Source organism: Setaria italica, chromosome IX, assembly GCF_000263155.2.
Source record: "Setaria italica strain Yugu1 chromosome IX, Setaria_italica_v2.0, whole genome shotgun sequence".
NCBI classification, from domain to species: Eukaryota; Viridiplantae; Streptophyta; class Magnoliopsida; order Poales; family Poaceae; genus Setaria; species Setaria italica.
The window spans coordinates 3,641,640-3,665,117 of NC_028458.1; the positions used below are offsets into that span (position 1 = coordinate 3,641,640).

At 48.5% G+C, this 23,478-nt stretch overlaps 4 protein-coding genes across 4 annotated transcripts; 1 reads left to right on the forward strand and 3 right to left on the reverse strand.

Annotated features, from left to right (window-relative positions):
- Positions 1–1,516: 1,516 nt before the first annotated feature.
- LOC101761734 (putative RING-H2 finger protein ATL71) lies at positions 1,517–2,857 on the reverse strand. Its single transcript, XM_004981446.2, has one exon. The coding sequence runs from the start codon at positions 2,552–2,554 to the stop codon at positions 1,973–1,975; it is 582 nt and encodes a 193-aa protein (XP_004981503.1). The 5' UTR covers positions 2,555–2,857; the 3' UTR covers positions 1,517–1,972.
- A 3,652-nt stretch (positions 2,858–6,509) lies between these two features.
- LOC101762146 (dnaJ protein homolog) lies at positions 6,510–9,466 on the reverse strand. Its single transcript, XM_004981447.3, has 6 exons — positions 9,214–9,466; positions 7,995–8,163; positions 7,763–7,904; positions 7,397–7,673; positions 7,108–7,306; positions 6,510–7,003 (listed from the first exon to the last, which is right to left on the reverse strand). The coding sequence occupies exons 1-6, from the start codon at positions 9,361–9,363 to the stop codon at positions 6,684–6,686; spliced, it is 1,257 nt and encodes a 418-aa protein (XP_004981504.1). The 5' UTR covers positions 9,364–9,466; the 3' UTR covers positions 6,510–6,683.
- A 2,871-nt stretch (positions 9,467–12,337) lies between these two features.
- On the forward strand, positions 12,338–19,761 carry LOC101762553. Its single transcript, XM_004981448.3, has 10 exons — positions 12,338–12,581; positions 12,710–12,832; positions 13,352–13,597; positions 14,177–14,404; positions 14,636–14,749; positions 15,775–16,264; positions 16,488–16,630; positions 17,341–17,736; positions 19,016–19,123; positions 19,223–19,761. Exons 2-10 carry the CDS (start codon positions 12,737–12,739, stop codon positions 19,529–19,531), a joined length of 2,130 nt encoding a protein of 709 aa, XP_004981505.2. The 5' UTR covers positions 12,338–12,581; positions 12,710–12,736; the 3' UTR covers positions 19,532–19,761.
- Positions 19,762–20,488: 727 nt separating this feature from the next.
- Positions 20,489–22,076, reverse strand: LOC101763640 (syntaxin-121). The gene has a single exon (XM_004981451.4). It carries the CDS (start codon positions 21,605–21,607, stop codon positions 20,678–20,680), a length of 930 nt encoding a protein of 309 aa, XP_004981508.1. The 5' UTR covers positions 21,608–22,076; the 3' UTR covers positions 20,489–20,677.
- Positions 22,077–23,478: the final 1,402 nt, after the last annotated feature.

Here is a 23,478-nt window from a genome sequence, read left to right on the forward strand (position 1 = left end):
CTCATTACTCAGACCGGGAAGATTTACGAAGAATTATGGTGTAACATCTGTTTGGAACGAACCTGCTATAAAATTATGAAAAAAAAATACCGAGATGTTTTTATCATTTCAGTTTTATATTCTTGATCACATGGAGAATAAAATCTTGCAGGAATGTCAAAACGATACGCATATCCTGGCCGAAATCTTTGCTAAATCCGTTGTTAAACTTGTACTAGCATTTTTTTTCGCACGGACGGCATTAGGACCACATTAGATCGGAGAACAAGAATGCAGGTTTCCATAGATGTTGTCAGTTGATTGATAATAGTACCATGGCAGAAAATCTTGGCCATTCGAACACTGCTGAGCAGTTTGGCTTTTATACGTTGTACCGACTCAAATTCAGACAAATATTCCAAATTGTGTTGACGGACTACTTCTGTCACTAATTCTTAAAAGTTTCATGCTTCTGCCAAAGTGAAAAACATAAGAATGGATGACAACTATATTCCAACTTCAAAGGTAATGTAGTGAAGCTTATTTCAGAATCACACTGGTAAAACATAACAAAATCTACTGGTTACAAGTCCTTTTCAAGTTTTCAGTTACCAAATGCCAGCGCTATTGGTGTGTCCTTTCACTCCTGTGAGACACTAGTGAATACAAGGCTGTCTTATTAAGGTCTCATGTACTGCAGATCAACACAGGCGATTCAACGAGCTATAAAGTCTCTTGGTCGTAGCAAGCTCGTGTACAAAAATAGGAAATGGCACCAAGATCTTTATCCTTCAGGTACTGCATTAAGTGAGATATTATGTCTGGAGAGTGAGGTCTTGTACTGGACTCAGGCTCTTCAATGGCAAGAACAGCTTCAGTACAACATTTGCCTACAGTATTTTTTTCCCTTACCCAATTTACATTTCTCAGGAAATCATCTTCTCTCAAACAGGGAAAAATTGCTTGGTTTAGATAGCTTATTGCTGTTTTGTTTAACATCAAATTGGAAGTAGCCCTAAAAAACATCAAATTGGAAGTATCATTTCTGGGGATCAAAGAAAGGTTGCCTTTTTGCTCCCTTGTCTTGTGCAGCAACCATTCTGATTGGCATTCGTTACTTCAAAGCTCAAACAATGAAATTTTGCTCAATTGACCCAGCAATCCAGGGATGAAAAGGGGGGCTGAATAATGTACATCATTAAGAATGCTTGAGTTATATTCATTAAGTACTTGTCTAGTACAACTTTGAAATTGATCAAGTTGCGGGAGTCTGAAAGTCTGAACCGCTAGTCTGATTGTTTGTTACTTGGCTGCATAAGTCAAGGCATTGAAGCAACTGGGAGCGGTGATATTTTTGTATAGAACAATTACAGTTAGGAATCGGAGCATGGGACCATTCTGCATTTTACATTTCAATCTATAGGAGTATATGATAGTATGGACTGTCTGATTACCATCCTCCATATCCATGAATCGTATGCTAATATGAATACCATTTATCAGGCTTGTTCAGGATTGCTGCAGCTTGTTCTCATCAGAAATACAACTCTTCGATGTAAATTCCATGTCGAGTTAACGTTTGAAACATACATACAGTACAATCCTTTTATAAACTTTTTTCTGAAATAAGATTGAATATACATACTCATCTACAATAAATTTGCTAATCTGAATAAATACCCCAGTGAGGTTATCTTTGGAAGATTCATCAAGCATTTGCAGTCCATGCATACTGAATCCTAATCCAAACTATGTTTTTTCATCAAGGAGAAAAATACTCTGAACCCAAATTTACAATTACACCCAAGAAAAGATGTCTCTGATTCCTACCGTTGACATTTTCAGCTATTCTATTTCCAAAGATGAAGTTCCCCAATTTGTCAATTCCACCTCACATTTTGGTGGTATAGCAGTAAGGAGTAAAGACAAGAAAATAAAAGAAAATTTGGAGAGAGAGAAAAAAAGAAAGCAAGAACCTGGTCCTTGCCTATTGTCATGACGACATCCTCGCCATTGCCAACGGCGTGACCTCGGCGAGCGGCGTCGGCATGGGGCTCGGCAACGGCGAGGTCCGGCAAACGGGGCACGTCGGGTGCTGCCGGAGCCACGGGTCGACGCACTCCCGGTGGAACAGGTGGCCGCACTCCGGCAGCATCCGGAGCACCTCGCCGTCGCCGTAGTTGTCCAGGCATATGGAGCAGCACGTGCACGTGGTGCCCTTCTTGGCCTTGGCCTCCCTCCTGGCCTCGCCGTACACCACCTCCGGGTACCCCTTCAGAGTGGCCTCGTCGATGCCGAGCTCGATGTCGTGCACCCCTTCGCCGCCGTCGCCTCCGCCCCGGCCGCCGCCGTGGCGCCGGGACGGGGTCTCCCCCGCCGCGTCGGCGGCCGTGACAGGCGCGCGGGTGCAGAAGTAGGAGGCGAGCGTGATGGTGGTGATGAGGAGGAGGATGCCGACGGAGACGCCGACGCCGTAGCCGAAGCCGCCGATGCGGTCGGAGCTGAACATGCCCACGGAGTTGCCGTCGCCCGGCCCCGGCGTCAGCCCCACGGGCGGAGTGCCGCCGGTGCTCATCGCGGCGTTCCTGTCGATCGGTTTCTTGGCCGGCCGGCGAGCGAGCCAAGTGAGCCGCTAGCTGAAACGCGGCGAGGTGAGGCGTCGGCGTTGGTGTTGGTGAGGACAACGATCCGTGGCTGTGCTTTCGATCGTTTGGTGCGGTTTTGTTTGGGTTTGAAGGGAGCTTGGATCCGAAGCTGCCAAGCTGGGGAGGTTGCGAGTGCGACGTCAACGCTTTGCATGTTGCAGAGCGCGGAACAGTAGGAGCAGGGAATGGAGTTTCTATATAGGAAGAGAGGGAGCCAGGGAGGGAGGCGGCAATGATCTCGAGGTCAATGCGTCGGTTTGGTGTTTTTTATACGCCTGTTTCCTGCTGATTTGCTGCTGGTTTTGCTTGCGTTTGTTTGAACAAGTTTTCTCTCGTTACTTCGTTAGGTTGTGTTGGTGCACAACTGTTTATTCGTTTGGTTTTTGTCAAAGGTCAATGCAATCATGTGCGCGAGTTCTGACTTTCTTTGATTTTTAAAGTTGTGAGAAGCACGCATGTAGTTTGAGTCGGTCTGCAGTAGTTCACGATGAGCATCTATCTGGACATGATTAATTGAAAATCTTTTGCAGTGTCATTGTAGGTTTGTAGTAGTGATGTTTTTTTGTGTGCTAAAAAACTTTCTTTTTCTGGCAAAACCATGACTGGAAAATCTTTTGCAGTGTCATGGTAGATTTGTAGGAGTAGTGATGTTTTTTTTTGTGTGTGTGCGCGCGCGCGCTAAAAAACTTTCCTAGATGCCATCCTTGTGGGTGGAATGGATCAAGTCATGAAAAAAGGACTAATCCAATGTATACGATTGCTTTGTAAAAACATGATCTATGCCTTACTGACTTAGAAGGCAAGATGATGTCAATCGGCCAATTGCAATCCTCAGGGTGACATGTGAAGTGCACTTCAAGTCATCTGAATTCCAGACTTCTTTCGATAGGCCTGATTCCTTTTTCTTACCCATATTTATTCTTAAAAAAGGAACAGTTTTGTTCCTATCCTTATTAAGCTCCCAGGCCTTGTCATGCCTCACATCACAGTTTTTCTTCTTTCTGGTTTCTGGAAAGTCATGATTGTTTTTACTGTTGCTATTCCGAAGCGATCCTTTCTGCACAACGTCATAGTGACCATTGTTCACGCCAACAAAACCAAGTGGCCAAGTTAAGAGCCTATCGTCGAAGAGGACCGGCTGAAGTTTACATGACAATCGCAGCCATGCAAAGCGACAGGTAAAGATTGCAAAGGCCTTGCTTCACACTCACACCCAAGGGTGACGTCAAAAGATCTAGCGGAATAGACCTCCACCACACCTTGCCTCAATCTTGCCAAATGCCAACCGACTAATAGTATTCGTTCCGATCTTTAACCGATTGCTACTCTGGAACCGAATCTTGGTTGCTGCTGTTCAGAAAAATAGCAGCTCTGCTGCATCTCTGTTCTGACTTCTGAAGTTTTCGTTGCAACGTCAGAGAAGGTGGGTTGAAGAACTTTTCGTTGCAACGCCAGAAAAGAACATAAAACTCTTTTGTTTAATGTATTTGAGTTGAACTGTGTAGAATAATGCAGTTGTATATAGTACACTAGCTGAGCAGCCTGGTCTCCTCCAGCGATGCCTTCCCCTGGTGCTTCGTCCATTGTCCAGTATTCATTCCAAGTGTTAGAGTGTGCAGTATCCCCACCGTTAATTTTCGATGTGGGACTAAATCTAACATCAACTGGATTAAGCAAAGTACGTATTCAATCAAGAAAATAAGAATTCCTCCTCCCTCTATCCTCTTCCTTCGGAAGTCCGAACAGCCGTCCCGTTTGAATTCGCACACCTCAAGTACAACGCACTCACGTCACAGACAGATTTGGCATCACAAATAAACTTTGAACTTCCGGTAATGGTTTCTTGGTTTCATAAAGAAGAGAGAGACGGCACGGAATCACACCAATGTGTGTGTGAGAAAATACTGCAGAGAAGCTCATGAATACGGGACTGCACTACACGGATTGTAATCTTCAGCTACGGCTTTGCTTGCAGTCATGGATCATGGGACCCTAGGTTCAACCGTGACTTTATTGCTCAAGAATTTGGGGGGCGTTGTACGATCAGGGCTGAGGAAGTGCAGGTACTATCAGGTTCCAATCGTCAAGCATGTACGGAGGACGGTGTTTTGGGTGCTGCTATGCTGCTCACGTAGTGAGGTAACAGCGTTTCAAGGAAAACACACTGGTTTTCTAAGATTCTTGCCGTAACACTTCTCGATCGTGGCCTCGGTTAGACTAACCTGCCGGTTTCAAGGTCTGGTCTGAGCGGTTCAGGGTTTCTTTAGAATAAAGGAATCTCTAAATGTAGGAATTGTAAAAATATAGGAATAGAGTTACATGTTATTTACAATCCTATAGAAATTGAGAATGTAGGAAATTTTGTAGTAGAGTGTTTTGATATAACATAGTAAAAACAAAGAAATGAGAAAAGAGATATAGACACAAAGAAAAGTTTCCAAGAGGTTGGACCTCATATTAGATTTTCTCCAAAATTTCCATGGATTGAGCCATTACGTACGAATTTTGAAGGATTGGAGGATGGCCAATTCTTTGTTCCAAAGGTCATATAGGAAAATTTTCTATAGGAATCAAATCCTACAAAATTCCTAATGAATCCTATGTTCCAAAGGGGGCGTTTGCACCTGGCATGGCAGACCACGACGTCACCTTGCCTCTCCACATCCTCCCTCTGATCTTTCCAAGCTTAGGCTGTCCGCACCGCGCGCCGCTAAATAGGCCTCCAGTACCGCTACCCGCTGCAGCGCGGTACTGGATGGCTGCCGCTACGGTAGTGGTCGGTCGGTGGACCACTACTCCTAGAGGACGCGCCTGCCGCCCGCTATCCGCTTCCCGAGGTTCCGCACGGAGAGAGAGTTGGGAAGAGAGAGGAAGAGAAGGGAGGGGAATAAAATATGAAGTAGTTAGTATAGAGTATAGGATAGAGATAACATGAGTGTGGAAGAAATAAATATACAGTAGAGAATCTCGATGATTAGGATAAAATATTCTTTTTAAGTATGGAAATAGAGGTTGATGAGTGTGGATAGCCTAGCAAGCCCAACGCAAGCACACAATACTAGTAACCCCATGAAAAAGTTGTATTCAACATAGCAAAGTTGTATTCAACATAGGCACTGAAATTTTAAGACCTTCAAGCACCCACCCTTTACTTTTTCTACCATGACCCTACTCATCTTCTCTCTCCCTCCCAAGTTAGCCTTTTCTCTATGCTTTTCCTCTCTCGCAACAGCTAGAGCGCTTGCTTTTTATTAATCCCAAGCCACTGCACTTTCTGCAGGGTGCACTGACGGACTGCACCGGTTGAGCTGGACATTTGTGTCAGGCGGGTAAACTTGAAGCTACCAGCCACGTTGGAGCGTTGGGCCTGCTCTTACGAACCTCCTCACTTACCCGAAGAACAAGCAGTCAAGCAGCTACTTTCCTCTGAATCTCTCCCGATACCGCAATACTTATGGACTGGAGACGATTTTTGTTTAGGAGCGGGAAACATTATCCAAAACCAAATAATTAAACAGACCAAACATAAAATAACCGCTGACCGAAATTGAAGTTGTTTATACTTGTTTATCATGTCTCGGACTAACCAAATTTGTTTGGGTTTCAGCTAGAGTTAGGCTAACTGATTTAGCGAAAGAAATCGAAATATAGCGAAGCCCTATTCTAACCTGTTGATTTTCAGCTCAACAGGTTAGTTCAGTGTAAACCCCGTTGGTCAGTCACGTCACCGAACTAAAAATACACCAAACGCCCAAACCCCACTCACAAACCCCGTCGACTCGACAAGGGTCTTGTTTCTTATTGTTCAGCCAGGCCATGGCTGGCTATTCTCCACAAGGGGGCGAAAAAAAGGAAAGGGCAAACCATCGCCTCGCCAGCCAACTATTTGCAACAGAACCAGCAAAACTCCCGCTCCACGGATAAAATATTGTATTTTTATAACCGAAAGTACCACATAATACGCGGGAAAACTTAGGACCCCAACAGTACTACTCGCATACTCGCACATAGCGAAACAACAAATTTGCCGCCACCGTCAACCAAATCTTGCTACAGCGCCTACTGCTGGGCGCATTGCACCCTCTGCGCGCCGCCGGGCATGTCCTCATCCTCGTCGTAGGCCTCCTGGTGCTGCTGCTGCCGCCTCCGCAGCTCCTCCTCGATGTTCACGTCATACGGCATCGTCTCCTCACACTCGTCCAGCTCCATGTCCGTGTACTGCGACGTCGGCTTGGGAGGGAGGACGGCCTCCAGGGCCTTGCACTGCTCCGGGTTCAAAGAGTCGGGGAACTCCACAGAGAAGTGGATGTAAAGCTTGCCCTTCATGAAGGGCCTCTGGTACATGGGCATGCCCTCATCATTGATGGCCTTGAAAGAATCTGCACAGGTGAAAATAAGCAATGATCATTTGGCCAAAAACACCGAAATTGCAAGCCATGAGCATGGGCAAAGACCAAATCAATTGTATGTTCAGATCACCTACCAGGCTTGACAACTTCACCAGGGTTTGATTTGATGAGCAGCTGCCTGTTATCCAAGTGGGTCAGAACAAACTGGAAGCCACACAGAGATTCAGTCAGGGTCAGAGTGTGCTCGTAGAAGAGGTCATCGCCCTTTCTCTTGAACTTGGGATGCTCCTTCTGCTGGAGGACAAAGATGATGTCTCCGGTGACAGTATCCGGCTGCATAGAACAAACACAAAACAGTTAGGACCCGCTTCAATTTGGGACCTGCACAACTTCATAACCAATGACCAACGAGTGGAGACATACCGCCTCATCAGCTTCACCAGGGAATGTAATCTTCTGGCCATTCTGCATGCCCTTCTCGACCACCACCTCGAGAACCTTCTTCTCCTGCACCACCTTCTCACCCTTGCATTGTGGGCATCTGTCCTTGTCGTTGATGGTCTCCCCAGTACCCTTGCACTCATTGCAAGGATGCTGCATTTGCTGGATCATTCCTGGTCCCAGCTGCCGGATTTGGACCTTATAGCCAGAGCCTTGGCAACCAGCACATCTCGATGAAGCTCCAGACTTTGAGCCCTTGCTGTATAGTGAATGCAGCACAGCATGAGAACCTGGAACAGCAGGAAGTAGATGCATGGTTCAACAAAAAAGATGAGCCAAATGACATACCCATTGCACTTGGAGCAGAGTACATTGCGAGACAGTGAGAGCTTCTTTGAGGTGCCGTTGTACAATTCATCCAGAGAAACCTTCAGAGGGTGAACAACATCCTCACCCTTACGCTGCCTTCTGCCCCTACTGCTACCACCACCTTCACAACACGAGCATAGAATGTGAGTCCCTAGGTATGCAAATTAGCAACTGCAAAGAGATTGTTGTAACTGCTTCCCACATAACATACCTCCAAAGGGGCTTCCACCACCAAAGAAGGATTGGAAGATATCGAATGGATCATGCATCCCTCCTCCACCTCCCATTCCCTCCTTGAGAGCATCCTCACCATACTGATCATAAATCTCTCGCTTTTCAGGGTCACTGAGGACCTCATAAGCCTGAGCTAGCTCCTTGAACTGAAATTGAAAGAACGAATCTTAGTTTGTCATTTCAATCAGAAATCAACATCTCCATTCATATAGCCTGACAAACAAACAATAGTAATTCATAACTTTCATATAGAAGCAAAATGGCTACCCCTCACATTTTATTTGGTGAAAATCAACCCCTTAACTAACTAAACTGGTGCATAAATCATCCCCACCTTAGTTTAACAATGGTTTAGTACCATCTAATGGCAGTTTATGCCATGTAATCATTTGACTAATCCCTGCTTAGGGATGCTTAGCAATGTAATATGCTGACTTGAGGTTATAGAGCCCACAAAAAAATCAGCAAATCCTCTAAATTGGCTACCCCATAAAAATCTTATCGGAAAAATTAACAGAACCAATTCACACCGAAATATTAACAGCAATAAGATGATTGCATGGCCTAAACCAATATTATATTACACTAAACCATTGTTAAATAAGGTGCGGATGATAAATGGATCAGTTTAGGGTTGATTTGCACCAAATTAAACATCGGGGATGAATGTCAAAATTTTGCCATACTTGAGGGATGAAAAATACACATTTTCCTACTAACAAATACCGTGCAGCAAACAATCAGGTCTAAAAACACTAACAAACTGCTGATCCTGTATCATAAGCTAACTCTACGCTGTTTGAGTACCAAGCAAGGTCTGCGGCACAATCAGCATAATCAACCACCATCCGAAGAATCAATCCCATCAAAATCGCATAGAGCAACTACTTTCAGGAACACGTGAACAGCTTCAGATGCATCTAGGTGGCAGGTAATAATCCTAATAATTCAGAGCCACATCTACCTCCCCATCCGAACCCCTCCACCGCTGCGAACGCATCCACCAGCCCAACCCTTAAACTCATCGAATCCCATGCCGCCTCAGATCCGCCGCCGCCGCCCCTCACAAGCACCAGAGGAAAAATCGACCTAGCCAACCGCCTCAAACCCGCCGCAAACCTGATAACCCGCCGTCTACTCCCCCCACTGCAGACAGATCGAAGCTAATCGAACAGACCAGCCCACGCGCTGCTCACCTTCTCAGGGTCGCCGCCCTTGTCGGGGTGGTTCTTGATGGCGGCCTTGCGGTAGGCCTTCTTGAGGTCATCCTGGGACGCGTCCTTGGGCACGCCAAGGATCTCGTAGTACCGCGTGTTGTCGCTCTTCTTCGGCGCGCGCCCGAACATCTCGCCGCCGACGAGAGAGGAGAATCCCTCCGAAACCCTAGCTGTTTGATCCGACGGGAAGCGTGGTCGCGGGTCGGGAGCGGTTTGTGAGGAGGAGAGAGAGGAGGCGGCGGGGGTAGTTATAGCGTGGGAACGGGTGGTGGGGAGTGAATGCTCTGGAAGCTGCAGGAGGCGGGGGCGGGTGGGGCGCGGGCCGTCGGATGCGGATCCGGCGGCTGGGGCTGGAGCTTCCAGATGCTTCCGGGGTCTTCCTGAGAAAGGGCGGGCGCTGTGGCGGGGCGGGCTACGGGGAGCGCGTGTTGACGCGACTCGATTCCTGCGTGGCGTGGGTCGTCGGGTTCGGGTCCGTGCCGGAGGGAAGCGAAGCGCGCCCGAAAAGGAGATCCGCTCGTTTGGGGAAGATACTCGTGCTCCCCGTCGTCTAACGTCTTTTGTGGCCGCAATCCTTATGATTCTTCTATAAGAGGAACATGAATTTTCTAATATTCCAATGGAATCATGGTCACGTCGATCCTTTTCGTATTCAAATTTGTTCCTCAACTATCAGATTGACTAAGGGGCTGTTTGGCACACAGAGGCTAAAATTTAGCCCCTGCCACATCGGATGTTTGACACTAATTAGGAGTATTAAACATTGATTAATTACAAAACTAATTGCACAACCCCTAGGCTAAATCGCGAGACGAATCTATTAAGCCTAATTAGTTCATGATTTGACAATGTGGTGCTACAGTAACCATTCTCTAATGATGGATTAATTAGGCTTAATAGATTCGTCTCGCGATTTAACCTAGGGGTTCTGCTATTAGTTTTGTAATTAGCTCATATTTAGTCATCCTAATTAGCATCCGAATATCCGATGTGATAGGACTAAAGTTTAGCTCCTGTCTCCCGAACACCCCCTAATTTAGTCCTCGAACTTGTCATTTAAGTTTAGCCTCATCCTTGATTCTACGCGCTTTGCAACATTGATACTCTTATTTTGCGATGGGTGCTATAGATGAGTTAATATACATAAATTCACTCTTTTGCACACAGTTTTCTTCCTTGTGTTTGTATCACAAGAAAAATAGTTGATTGATCAAGGTGAATACACAAAACAGACAAAAAGCATAAACCTTTTATCCATGGACATATGGTCATCAATCACCCATTTTTGCTATGGTAGTCAATTCTAGGTTGGGTTAGCAATGGAGAGCCTGTTCGCTTCAGCTTATAAGCCGGCTGAAAAGCTGAAACGGTTAATTTGTTGTGAGAGAAAAATACTGTTTGGTGGCTGATAAGCCGGCTGAATAATCTGAAGCGAACATGCTGGGAATTGATATGGACGCTTGCCGTGGTAACATATCATGAACTACTCTTCGCCGACTTAGCACACTGCACGGATTAAAGTCAATTTTGGGCTCGAATAAGAAGCTTGAGGACTAAACTTGCCAATTTGATAGTTGATGGACATATCTTAACCTCAAAGGAAAATTACTATTCTGTCAAGGAAATTTGATGGTTAAACTCTTGCAGTTTGTTCGTTTGTGTTACTTTGTAGCGGCTTTAGCTACAGCTGCAAGTCCAAGTAGCTGAGCTGCTGCTTGCTGGCTGCAGCTGCAAAACAGCCGCAGCTCGCAGTGGCTTAAAAGAAGCATAAGCGAACATGATATTGAACTCATACACTAACATACTCTTCAGCTCACGCAAGACAATTTGAGCATTTCCCATGCCTATCAATCCGGAGTTTTTTTTTTGTTTGAGCATGTCATGAAAGACAATTTGTGTAATACCATGTCTTATGCTGAGCGTTTTATGATGGGCAATTAGAAAAGCCGCTAGTTATTAAAAGACCTACAGAGTGTAGAGGCAGTCCAGAGCGAAGAATCTTACTAGATTTCAAATATTGCGTACAAGGTATAACTCATAAATGTACAGAAATTTGAATCCGGCAACCTCCAAAATCCAAATTAGTGTTCCTTTTCACAGAGGCGCCTACGTGTTGTGGACTAGCAAGGACGGGTAACATGGCGGCATGGCGCTCAATCAACCTCCTGTTTCCGAGGAGAAAGAGCATCTGTCCTTTTCTGGTCAGTGGTTGGTAGCTGCAGCACAGCACTGATAGGCTCCGCTGATAGTAGCACGTTAATCGCATGATCTAAAGCGAAATTTCAAGATGTTGCGCACGGTCATCCAGTCCATGAGTGCGCCTTACCATCAACGGCAACGAACCAAAAAGATGTAGGGCAAACAAACAAATACTCCCACCCTCCATTCCAAATTATAAGTTATTCTAACTTTCTTGAAGAATCAAAACATTCCAAATGACTAAATTTATTAAAAAAAATACTAACATTCATGACACCAAATAAGTATCGTTAGTTTTTTCATTAAATATATTTTTACTTCATAGTATATCTATTCGGTGTCATAAATCTACGTGATCCTCTCTATAATTTTGATCGAATATAAAATGGTTTGACTCTCCAATAAAGTTGGAATAACTTATAATTTGGATTAATTTGGATCAAAGGGAGTAGTAGAAAACAAGCTCCTCAATTTAGCAAGAAAGAACAAGTTCTTCATCAGAAATTTAAGGATTGATGCATGATACCATTGACAGGCAAAAACAAGGCTAAACCTGGCCTAAAACTTGTGATCTCCAACGGTACCGGAAGAAACCACAGGCAAAAATCGACAAGCAAAGCTGACAAGCCCGACCGCTTTCAGGTGACGATCAGCAAAACATCTTGTCCTGATTGTTGGAGCTCAGCAAGAAGGCGCAAGAAAATCAGCAAGATGAGTAAAAAAAACACCAACAAAAAGGGTTTTTCCGACACGCGGTGCAGAAAGTGAGAAGGCGAGAAAAGCGCCGTCCTTTGTTGTTCCTTTCTCCCTTCCCTCTCTCCTCCGTGCCGTTGCCACTGTTGCCACACAGGCAGCACTGCAGCAACTCCGCAACACACCACGCAAGCAGGAGCAGCGGCAGCGGGGGCGCAATAATGCGGGCGCAGGGGAGCACAGCGGCATCACTGCTGCGGCAGTAATGGCCGGCCGGTTCCACCACGGCGTCTACTAGAGATACTTCGAGCCCACCCCTTCCTTGATCCCTTCACCACCCGCTCCGGATCGCGCCTGGCCCCCAAGCGCACCCCAGCATCTTTGCCGAGCGGCGCCGTTCATTGGGTGGCGAGGCGACCCCGGCTCTCGGTGTGGTCTCCGCCGGCGTTGCTCTGGTAATACGCCTTTTATGGCTTGGCTGCGTTTTACTCTCCCCTTTTCTTTTCCTTTCCGTGGGATTGTGCAGTTTGGGCGCGACACATTCGTGCCGGTGCTGATGGAAACTGGAAAGTTTGCGTTTTAGGTTGTTGCGATTGAGGAGGGCGGCGCCATGGGCATCTCGGCGAGGTGGCTTAAGTCGTTGGTTGGGCTGAGGAAGGTGGAGCGCCAGCAGCAGCGTAAGGAGGATGAAGCTATCGGACAAATGGTACGGCTGGTCCAATCATGCTGCGGTTATGGCGTATCTTGGTTCTTAAATTGGTGGTTGGTGCATTGATGTTGTTTATTGCCTAGTCCTGATGTAGTGATGTGGATCGTGAAAGGATCAATGGATCATATTCAGAATAAAAATGGGAGAACTTAATATTTGGGCTTTTCGATCATGTCATGACAATTGACAGATCCTAGGTTCTTGACTGAACTCGGGTTGGGCTTGGTAATTGCTTATGCATTGTGTGTATTAGTTTTGAGTTTTACAGCAGGGTGCATACTGCTAATAATTGGTCACCTGCTTGGTAGAAAGGTTGCTTAAGTACATGCAGGCATAAGGAAAAGTAATGGCAATACCTGGATCATTCATTGGCACTTTCTGAATTTCGAGCACTCAAAATGCTCAGTTGCTGTGCATTACAAAAGCTGCAAACTAACAAGCTGATGGATATATAAATCATAACCCTGTTATGAGTATCATATCATTTTGCTTACGTCTCCAATTGGTAAATTGCAGAAAAATGACGCCACAGACCAGATTCACGGCCAGAATCTGCACTTCCAATATGATAGCTGCCTTGCTGCACAAGAAGAGTTTCCAGAAGTTGCTAATGGAAATGGTTCACTGGAAGGTGATTCGGATGTACCTTCATGTTTGGAACCCACTTGTGGTTCACCTCATGTTCCACTTCCTCAAACTGAAGATGGACTCAATGAGATCTGGGCTGCTACAGTTATTCAGACAGCATTTAGAGCTTTCCTGGTACGCATGCAAGTGCAGACTCCTGAACATGTTCTCAGCTCCAATATCTCAGCAAACCTGAATTGGCACTCTTATACCCAAAACCTCAATATTGTTTGTTTTTTCACCGTTTGTTTTACCTTATCAGTTGCATATGGTTTTAATTCCACATTAATCACATGCACTGAGTCATGTAAGTAGTTGACAACTTTATATAGACAAATGATATCGAGTTTTAGCTAAAAATAAAGTTGTCCTGCTAGACCTTCCTGGTATATTATCAGGTTTGCAGTTTTTTATCTCAATTCTGGCTGTAGCTGATGCCGATGCAATTTTTATTTCCTGGTGCAAACTTAAACCAGTTAATCTTATGTTCTAAGTATGGTTTATATCTATCCATGGGTGTACTCTGTAATGATGCTTGAAATCAGTATGTTCACAAGCTGATTGCATATTGCCATTTGCATCTGTATAGTTGGCAAAAGAAGTTTTCTTTGTCTCAGAAACAAAGAGATTCCAGAAAATAAGCTGATTATTTCATCACCATTCTCACTTATTGTTCTAGTTCCTTATAGTTCCCCCTCGGGTTCCTTCTTTCAGGCTAGGAGAGCCCGTCGAGCTTTAAAAGGGCTGGTTAGGCTTCAAGCCCTTGTAAGAGGTCATATCGTGAGAAAGCAGGCTGCTACAACGCTCCGTTGTATGCAAGCTTTGGTCAGGGTTCAAGCCCGTGTTAGAGCAAGGCGTGTTCGCATGGCTTTGGAAAACCAGACTGATCAGCAAAATAGTTCACCTGAGCAAACAAACGAGGCACATGTTAGAGAAATTGAGGTGAGACTCACAAGTTGCAAAAACAAGGCATCCTATCAGCCTGTCATTTCTTTGGCTGATAGTTATATATGCTGATACTATTTCAAAAGTTATTTCCAAAAGACTATGACATGGTTTGCTTACAAATTGCCATATTTTAATCTATCCTGCTCTTTTCAGTAGGAAATAACTGGCATGACAGTACAATGATGTAGTTTGTTTGTAAACTTTTATCATTGTTTTAAATTACAGGATGGCTGGTGTGATAGTATGGGTTCTGTGGAAGATATCCAAGCAAAACTTTTGAAAAGGCAGGAAGCTGCAGCTAAACGTGAGCGAGCCATGGCTTATGCTCTTACTCATCAGGTAGTTTATACAACTTTTACACTAACTGATTGCAGAAACTGTTATTCTAGTAATGAGATGATTACTGAATTATTAAACCTGCTTGGATTAGAGTGAATGTTGTAATGCGTGAAACTTGCTCTAGTCTGAATATATTATGGATATATGTGAAGTGATCTGGTTTGGCCCTACCAGCCTGCTGATCTTCTGTAATGGGCTTCATTAGTATCTACAGCAATGATGCTTCCTGTTGTTGGATACTAAGCTTTCCTTTCATAGTAGGTTGCAGTTGAAGTTGCCCTTCCCTGCATGCTAGCCTGTGAATTAAGTGTTCATCTTTTCCATGCTATTCTGCTCGGTCAGCTCTTAGCTCCTAGTACTAATTACAGTCTGTAGCAAACATGAAACCAGTACTTGAAAGGAGAAGGAAAGACCCGTGCTTTGAGCCTCCATGGGAGGAAAAGCACATCCAATCATGATAATTGAAATTACTTTCAGCTGATAAAAAAAGGGATCCACAATGCAAGGTTAGGGAGACTTTCAAAATCCTGGGATCTAAAATTCTTAATTTATTACTGATAGAGTTTCTTGGATCTCTAGGTGTGAATCTAGTGGGTAATTAACTTAATTCTTAGGCTAAAAACAACATGTTCTATGGTTAGTCAAGAATAACCGAGAGGGAGAGAGAGAGAGAGAGAGAGTAGGGACACCGACCATCGGGCTTGGAGGACGAGCTCGCCATGGCGGTGACGGCAGCGTCGGCGGCGGTGGCGCGGTGAGTGGGCGGCGTAGGTAGCGGCGGTGCTTCCCGCCGCTACAGCGCCTAGTAGATCGGGTCTAGGTTTTGTCAGGTGGGTGAGTGGGGCACGGCGACATCTTCCGCGTGCGTGCCCCCGGCCCCACCTCTCTCTTTATAGCGCTGCGCGACGGGGCCCCGCAACCATGAGTTGGTTGTGCGCCCCCGATCAGGGCGCGGGATCAGGGTCCGACTCGGTCCACGACCGAGTCGGTGGAGGTCAACTCTAACATTCTCCCCTTTATTTCAGTGGCAAGCAAGTGCAAGACAAGCTACAACATTTGAACCTGACAAGAACAACTGGGGCTGGAATTGGCTAGAGAGATGGATGGCTGTTCGTCCTTGGGAGAGTCGGTTCCTTGGCGCTTACACAGCAGATGGAAGTGTCATGGTTAATGAATTCAGGCAACCTGACAGAAATGCAACCAAGACCCCATACAGAAAACCTGTTAAAAAGTCGGATTCAACTCTTCAATCAAACACACTGAACCGGAAGGTCTTCCCGTCGAACTCAGAGGGTGGTGGCTCCTCGACAAACCGTTCCAGTGGTTCTGTATCAGCTAAATCTAGGCTGAAGGTGTTAACCAGAGAAGGTTCTGATGAAGCTTCATCTCGTCCTTCAGGACTTGGTGTGCGTTCCACTAGTAATCCAAAGGAGAGGACTCCCACTGGTAATCCAAAGGAGAGGATTGGGGATTTGGATTGTCAAGGTCATAAAAGACTGTCCTTGCCTGGCAGTGGTAAGTCCACACACCACCTGCATCTAGCATGAGCTTCTTTTATCTGAAGATTTGCAAGATATTTCTTGTTACGCGTATGTCATCTGAGTTGTTTCCGTAGATACACACGTTATTAGCAAATTGTAGTAGAATTTAGCTTGCAAATATGTGATACGTTGATATTTAGATGACAGCTTAAAGAAAGGTTCGAACTTATTCACTTGCTATTGGCAAATCACCACAGGTGTAGAAGCTGGCAAACGTCTGACAAAGAAAGCCACGGCTAACCGATCCCTGAAGCCTACAAAAGAGCACCGAATGTTGCAGTCAAGGCATCACCTTGCCAGTTCCATTGATCCGTTGCCCAACAGAGTTGAGCTGGAGACTTGAGAAGCCTGAGCATCGCCTTGGATTGGGCTAAGCAAGTCAGATGGCAGATGCCATTCGTGTCTGCATCGCATCATCCATGTATTGGCGGTCTTCGACAGCGAAGATCCAGCATTTCGTTGCAATATGGATGTGGCCTCAGCTCATTCCATGATGAGAGATTAGATTGGCCCTATATGTCGAGTGACTATTGTCTATTGGGTGTATTGTTGTATTTGTAAGCTGTAGCTATGAGATGTAAATTTTTGTGTTTTGACATGTGAGGTAGTGTTATCGGCCCATGGTATTGGTATAGTTGTCACTTGGAAGGTTACGTGGTAAATCTATTGAACTGTTTCGTGGTCATTGGTATCGGTATAGACGCATAGTCGCATCAGAGAACAAGTTACACATGCTATTGTCTTTATTTTCAACATTTCTTACTTTGTTGATTAGAAACTGGTGATGGCATAGGCTGCAAACTGAAAATCAACTTGGACTTAAAGTCAACAAACTTGTGGGAGTGAACTGATATTTAGCACAAAATATGATAAACATGTTATGTTTTTGTTTTTTAGAGGCCTATATGTCATGCTAGTAGGAAAAGAAAAGTTTTGTAAATGCAGGGCCGACAAGGAGAAATGGGCCGTCAAGGCCCAACAAGAAGCCGCGACCCTTTTTAGCCTTCTTTATTCCTTGCCCCCACGACGCGTCTTCGTGAGTTGTAACGAACCGGATTACCGGAACCTCCCTCTCGTCAACGTCCCTCGTCCGTCGCGCTCAAGGAAACCCCACCCCAGTTGCGCGCTATGGCGGCGACGTCGCCGAGGCGCGCGTCGGTGGCTGCCGCCGTTGCCACCGCCGTGCTCCTCCTCCTCGCGTCCGTGGCCGCGGGCGACGACCGCAACGGCGTGTACGACCCGTGCGCGGACACGACGGTGGGGCGCGGCGACGGGTTCACCTTCGGTGTGGCCTTCACGGGCCGCGACGCCTTCTTCTCCGGCGGCGTGCAGCTCTCCCCCTGCGACAGCCGCCTCGGTCTCTCCAACCGCGCCCAGGTCGCGCTCTTCCGCCCCCAGGTCGACGAGATTTCGCTCCTCACCATCAACTCCTCTTCCTTCGACCCGGTGAGTTCCTCGCCGCCGTGCTAGCCACTAAATCCTTCTTGATTTCGCGTCCAATTGCGAAAATTCTTCGTGATATGGTATCTGAATTACGGAATGAAACCCTAGTTAATTGCATATTTTTCCACCTCATGGCATAAAATATTTATTTTTAGTTTCCGTTTTCTTACAGAAAAGGAAAATAAATCTGTACATGCCATTCGTCCTACTACTAGAAGAAAAGAAAAATAAATTTGTCAATGCCATTCGTCCTGCTAGGAAAAAAAAATCTTAGGCTATCGATGAAATAGTTACTGCGAAGAAAACCTTACTTGCTATTGAGGCAGTCAGAGAAGAACTCGTCAGAAACGTCGGTGATCACGGCCAGCTCGGAGCGGTTAAGCCAATCGTTGAGGGAGCTGGACGTTGTTGTCCCATCGACATGTTGAGACAGTGCCATTTTTGGACTCATTTGGGCTGCTGATGCAGGGGTAGGGCTGACTGTCCTATGAGGTTGGGACACGCCTCGTGTGTTTCTGTGGTCCAAGTGTTGGGTTGTTAGCTCTCACGATGCAATTTATTCGGAAGTTTATGAATGTGTTGTTCTCTCAAATTTGGAATGTTCTGTCCCAATTGATTGTGTCAAGGAATTGGTTGGAGCTGCCGGTTTATGTAGTTTTTCATCCACAATGGCTTAAATTTTGAACGTTTACAAACTTGCTGATCTTCATGATGAAGGTGTCACCACCTTGTTTCCCTGTGCGTTGGGGGGAGGGCTCCTTAGTGCCCAGCTTGTATGAATGAACTCCTTTCGCTAAATGAAAGTCAAAGCTCCTGCATTTTTTTAAAAAACAAATGATGAAGACTCACGCTTCTCTGCTTTTACTAGGCTAACTAGCGATTTTTTCTTTCAAAAATAGCTGTATAAATTTTCTTCAATGATTTATCATAGCATGCCTATTGCAAAATAATGTTTAGCAATAGCATTTGATGCACAAGGTACTCCTGAAAACTGAGTTCAACTGCCGAGACAACCAGAAATGGCTGGAAAAAATGCCGCATATATTTTCTACTCCATGATGGTCACCAGCAAAAACATACATCCTCTGTACAAGAAAGTGGCTCTGCATTGTTCTAAACTTGTAATCATGGTATGATTTTCTCATCATGACATGTTTGTGCCATCTAGTATGTGAGATGAATTACAAACTGAGGTTTCTTATCCTTCTTAGTTGGGATGCAATTGAGTGACATGTAGTGAGTAGCGACTAATGGATAATCCTTTCACCCTGTTCTGTTCCAGTCATCTTCTGGTGGGTACATGGTAGCTTTCGCCGGGAGGAAATACGCCGCGAGGTCAGCTCCGGTGTTCGTTGGCAACAGCTCCTACACGGTGACCAGCTTTACCCTGGTGCGTCGTCCACAAACCATAACTTGGTTACTTAATTGTACAGTATATTCACCATGTTCCCCGCTCGCAACTGCTGACCTAAATCCTCCGATTCATTAGGTGTTGGAGTTCCAGAAGGGCAGGCTGGAGAACCTGTTCTGGAAGGACGGCGACTGCAAGTCGTGCTCCGGGCGCGCGGACTTCGCGTGCGTGGACAAGAGCTGCGCGGTGAAGACGACGAGCTGCAAGGGCAAGGGCGGGCAGGCGGACTGCAGCCCCGGGATCCAGCTGGCGTTCTCGGGCACGGACAAGCACGAGGACGTGCTCAACTCGTGGTACGAGGTGTCCAAGCTCCGGCAGTACTCCCTGTTCGGGCTCTTCTCCAACCTCAAGGACTCGCTGGCCAGCCAGTTCAGCAGCTTCTTCTAGAGCCCGGATCGATGGGATGAGCGAGACCAGAGATATCGTTCTGTATGTTCGTTGATCTGTTGTGCCGAACTACGCTAGCATGTGCATGTTTAGTGAATGGAGTACTTCTGTTTGTTCATTACCTATCGATCCTTTTATATGTAGAAGATGTATGCCTACATGTGGTTGGTATAATGCATACGAGACAGTTCTTCAGTTTTGATTTTTATTCTTAAACATGTTCCGCGCCATTTCGTCCATTGTACTTCATGCCTGCTTTGTTCTGGAGGAGATGGCATGCCATGCACCTGTGTTCGGCCGTGACTGGTGAGCCTCTGGTGGAACCGGTTCCGGCCGTGACAGCCCCCCTCTGCTGTCCAACAGATAGGAGTCAAACCTCAGGACACGGAGGTTTGACTCCCATGTGTTGGACAGCACGTCAGGTCACTTCGCTCCGGGGATAAACGGGTCTGCGTAGGCAGGTACATGTGGCAGAGGACGTGGCTTGATGCCGCGCGGCGTGGCCACCTCGAGGCTCGAGCGTTGGTGCAAGCAACGGGAGCAGAGGAGAAACGGCTAGTTCGGCTCGACTTATAAGGTGGTTGAAAAGCTGGCTCATTTATTGTGAAAGAAAAACATTGTTTGCTGGCTGATAAGCTGAAGCAATCAGGCTGAAACGCGGAGCGGCAGCAGCGTAAGGGCCAGGGCGAGGGCGTCGTCCCCCGCGGCGAACCAAGTGGTGTGGTACAGAGTATTCTGCTCCTGCCTGGGCGGGCCATGTATTCCAGCCAGCCCTGGCCGGTATGTTAGGGTAGGGGGCTAGGAACACTGCAAGACTGGTGAGACTGCGTCAAGCCTCAAGCAGGTTTGACCCGCGAGTCTCGTCTGCTCGATCCAAAGAGTCCAAGTTCGTTCATCTGCCCAGCAAGAGCAGAAAAATGGCTCGTCGCCAGAATCCAACCCAAATACCAATCCATGTGTTAGGAACAAAATCACTGATAAATATAATCAACCCGATCGGATCAACCAACCATAAACGCCACGAATCGCAACAAAACGAGATAGGGGAAAAAGAATTTCTCCTGGGGCAGTATCAACTATCAAGTATCAACAAAACGTTCGGCAACCTGATCGCCATGGCGCCTGAGGCCAACCGCAGCCAGGCTGCTACTTCTTGGTGTTGTTGAGCACGATGGGCAGGACGATGACGAGGACGATGACGAGGACGATGAGGATGGCGATGAACGTCCACTTCCGGGTGCTCTTCTGGTGCTTCCTTGCCACCTGCAGCTGCTCCCGGCCGCGGTCGACGAACGACCTCGCCCTTCCCACGTTGCCCTCGATGTCGTCGAGCTGCTCCCCCTGCGCCGCCACCAGCACCGCCATGTCGTTGAACACCTGCTGCAGCTCCAGCAGGCTGCGCTCCAGCTCCGCCACGGCGCCGTGCCGCTCCTGGATCTCCGCCACCACGCCCAGCACCTCTCCGCGCCCTTGCTCCGCGATCGCCCGCTGCAGGAACCGCTCCCCTTCCCCGGACTCCGCCAGCGCGTCCAGCGTCGCCTCGTCGGGCTGCGACCCCGTCACCGTGAAGTACCGCCGCGCCACCGTGTCCCGGTACTCGGCGGCGATGCGGGACCGGAGGGAGGAGAAGGCCTCCATCGAGTCGCGGAGCTTCTTGCGGAGCCCGGCGACGACGGAAGTGCGCGTCCGGTCGGTGGAGGACCCCGGCCCGCACCCGGGCACCGAGCGGTTGGCGGCGTTGGCGCGGTCCAGGGACTCGAGCCGGAGCTTCACGACCTTGGCCTTCTTGATCGCCGACGCGACGTCGCCGTCCATCCGGGACCGGAGCTCGCGCACGGCGGCGGCGTCGTGCAGCGACTTGCTCCCCTCGTTGGCCTCGTGGAGGGACCGCTGGATGCGCTCCAGGTCCCGGAGCTCATCCTTGATCGACTCCACGTCCTCGAAGAACTTGTCCAGGCTCGCGCCCGCCGCGGCACCCGGCGGCGCGGACATCTCCACACCGTCAGCGCCGGACTCGATGTCCCCGCCATCTCCCCCGCCGCCGCGCTTCCACGAGCTCGAGAACAGGCTGTTCATGGCGGCTGGCTGGCTGTGGCTGTCTCCTGGATCGCGCCGCTGCTCTGGCTCTGGCTCTGCTCGGGTGGCCGGGCGACTTCCTCCCGGATCGAGATCAAGATCGTTTCTTGGAGCTCGCTTCGGTGGCAGGTTTCTTGGATCGGGAGAAGAAATAGAAGTAGTTGGTTGGACAAGGGGGAAGGAGAAGATTCAATCAATCGTGGAAGGGGGACGAAGAAGACGCGGAGTTGAAGGAGTCGGCGTCTGGACTGAGGAGACCGTCTGAAATGGCAACGAGGGAGGAAGGTGGGAGGAAGGCGAGGCAGGAGGGTGGACACGTACGGGAGTTGGGAGACGACGATGGCGCCGCCAGGTCCAGGTCCGGCTCGCGCGCGGTCGCGCCGGATCACGCGGTGGCGTCGCTGGAAATCCAACCGTCCCGAGCCGGAACCAACCACCGCACCACGCAGCTGACCAGCTGCCGCACACGCGAGCAGCTAGCTCTCATTTTCACTGGACGACTTGACGGGGCGGCTGCTGCGAGTAAGCACTCTTATAATTACTATATTTTTTAGACTAACAGTAATGAGTTTTAGGCAGCAATCATACGGAGGAGGTAACGAACTCATCGTTAAAGGTGGCCCATGTTGACCCGATCAACGTCAGCGCATGTGCACGACTGCACAAGCACGAAGGAGAGGAGAGGAAAGGCCGAAAAGGGCCATATCAGGCTACTTGCACGGCTGCCAGAGTGGTTTGATTGCAATCGGCCAGTCCCACCCTCATCAATTGGTACTAGCAAAAGTGATGCAATCGACAAACTATACTTATAGAGTAATCGCGTTGATCTGCGTCACACATTTTCGTGCTGCATCTGCATCCATGTATTGCGTCACACGAGTATTCTACCACCATGGGGCTGAGCAACCCGAGTGCCCGGCCCGGGGAGGGCGCATGCATTGCATCAAGCAGATGACGTCTCGGCAGTCGGCTCTACCCACCCCCGTTGACCCGACGCAAGATTTGGGAGAGCAGCGGCGGGCCAGCGGGCGGCGGGGAGTCCGCGACACGCAGACGCAAGGCAAGGGACGAGGACAGGTGGACAACGCACGGCTCCAGCTGATTCCACGGCGGCCTGAATCACCGCGTAATCGCGGGCGGCGGCAGTTGGGCTGCATTCTAGCTAGGCGATCAACGCCGTCGCTGGACAGGAAGGTGAGAATAGAGAGGCACATCGCCGTACCGTGAGACGGAGGGGTTATGCAGTTTAGGATCAGATCAGCTGAACGGGACCCACACTTCTCGGACCTTTTCTACGTATGGGTACACCGAACACGTAGGTAGCTAGTTGGATCCGTCGATCTGCAGCTTGGCCAGTTGGCGCGCGGCCCGCAAGGCGTCCCGACGCCGCGCGAGCTCCTCGTCGTGGCGCGCGGCGCAGGGCGGCGAGCAGCGGAACCAGACCGGGTGCGGCACCGGCCCGCCGCACTGCACGCACGTGCACGGCGGGTCCCTCCTCAGCAGCGGCACCAGCATCAGGTCGCCGCCGTCGTCGTCCCCGGGGCCGCCGAGGATGCGCTCCAACCACGCGAACCACCCCTCGTCGCCCCGGCACCGGACGTGCATCCGGCCGCCGCGCTCCTCGACGCGGCCATGCGCTCGGCGACGAAGGCCGGGATCGGGTCCGCCGAGCCCGGGTAGCGCGTCGGGAAGGCCGGCCGGCCGGCCGGCGGCGTCCAGGGGGGTGGGGATGACGTCGTGGAAGCAGATGGCCGAGTGGTGGGGCCGCAGCAGTGGGAGCAGAAGGCACGCGCGCACATGCCGCGGAACCGGTCGCGACGGCACGTCCGCGACAGGTCGGCCACCTCGAGCTCCTCCACCACAAGCCCCAC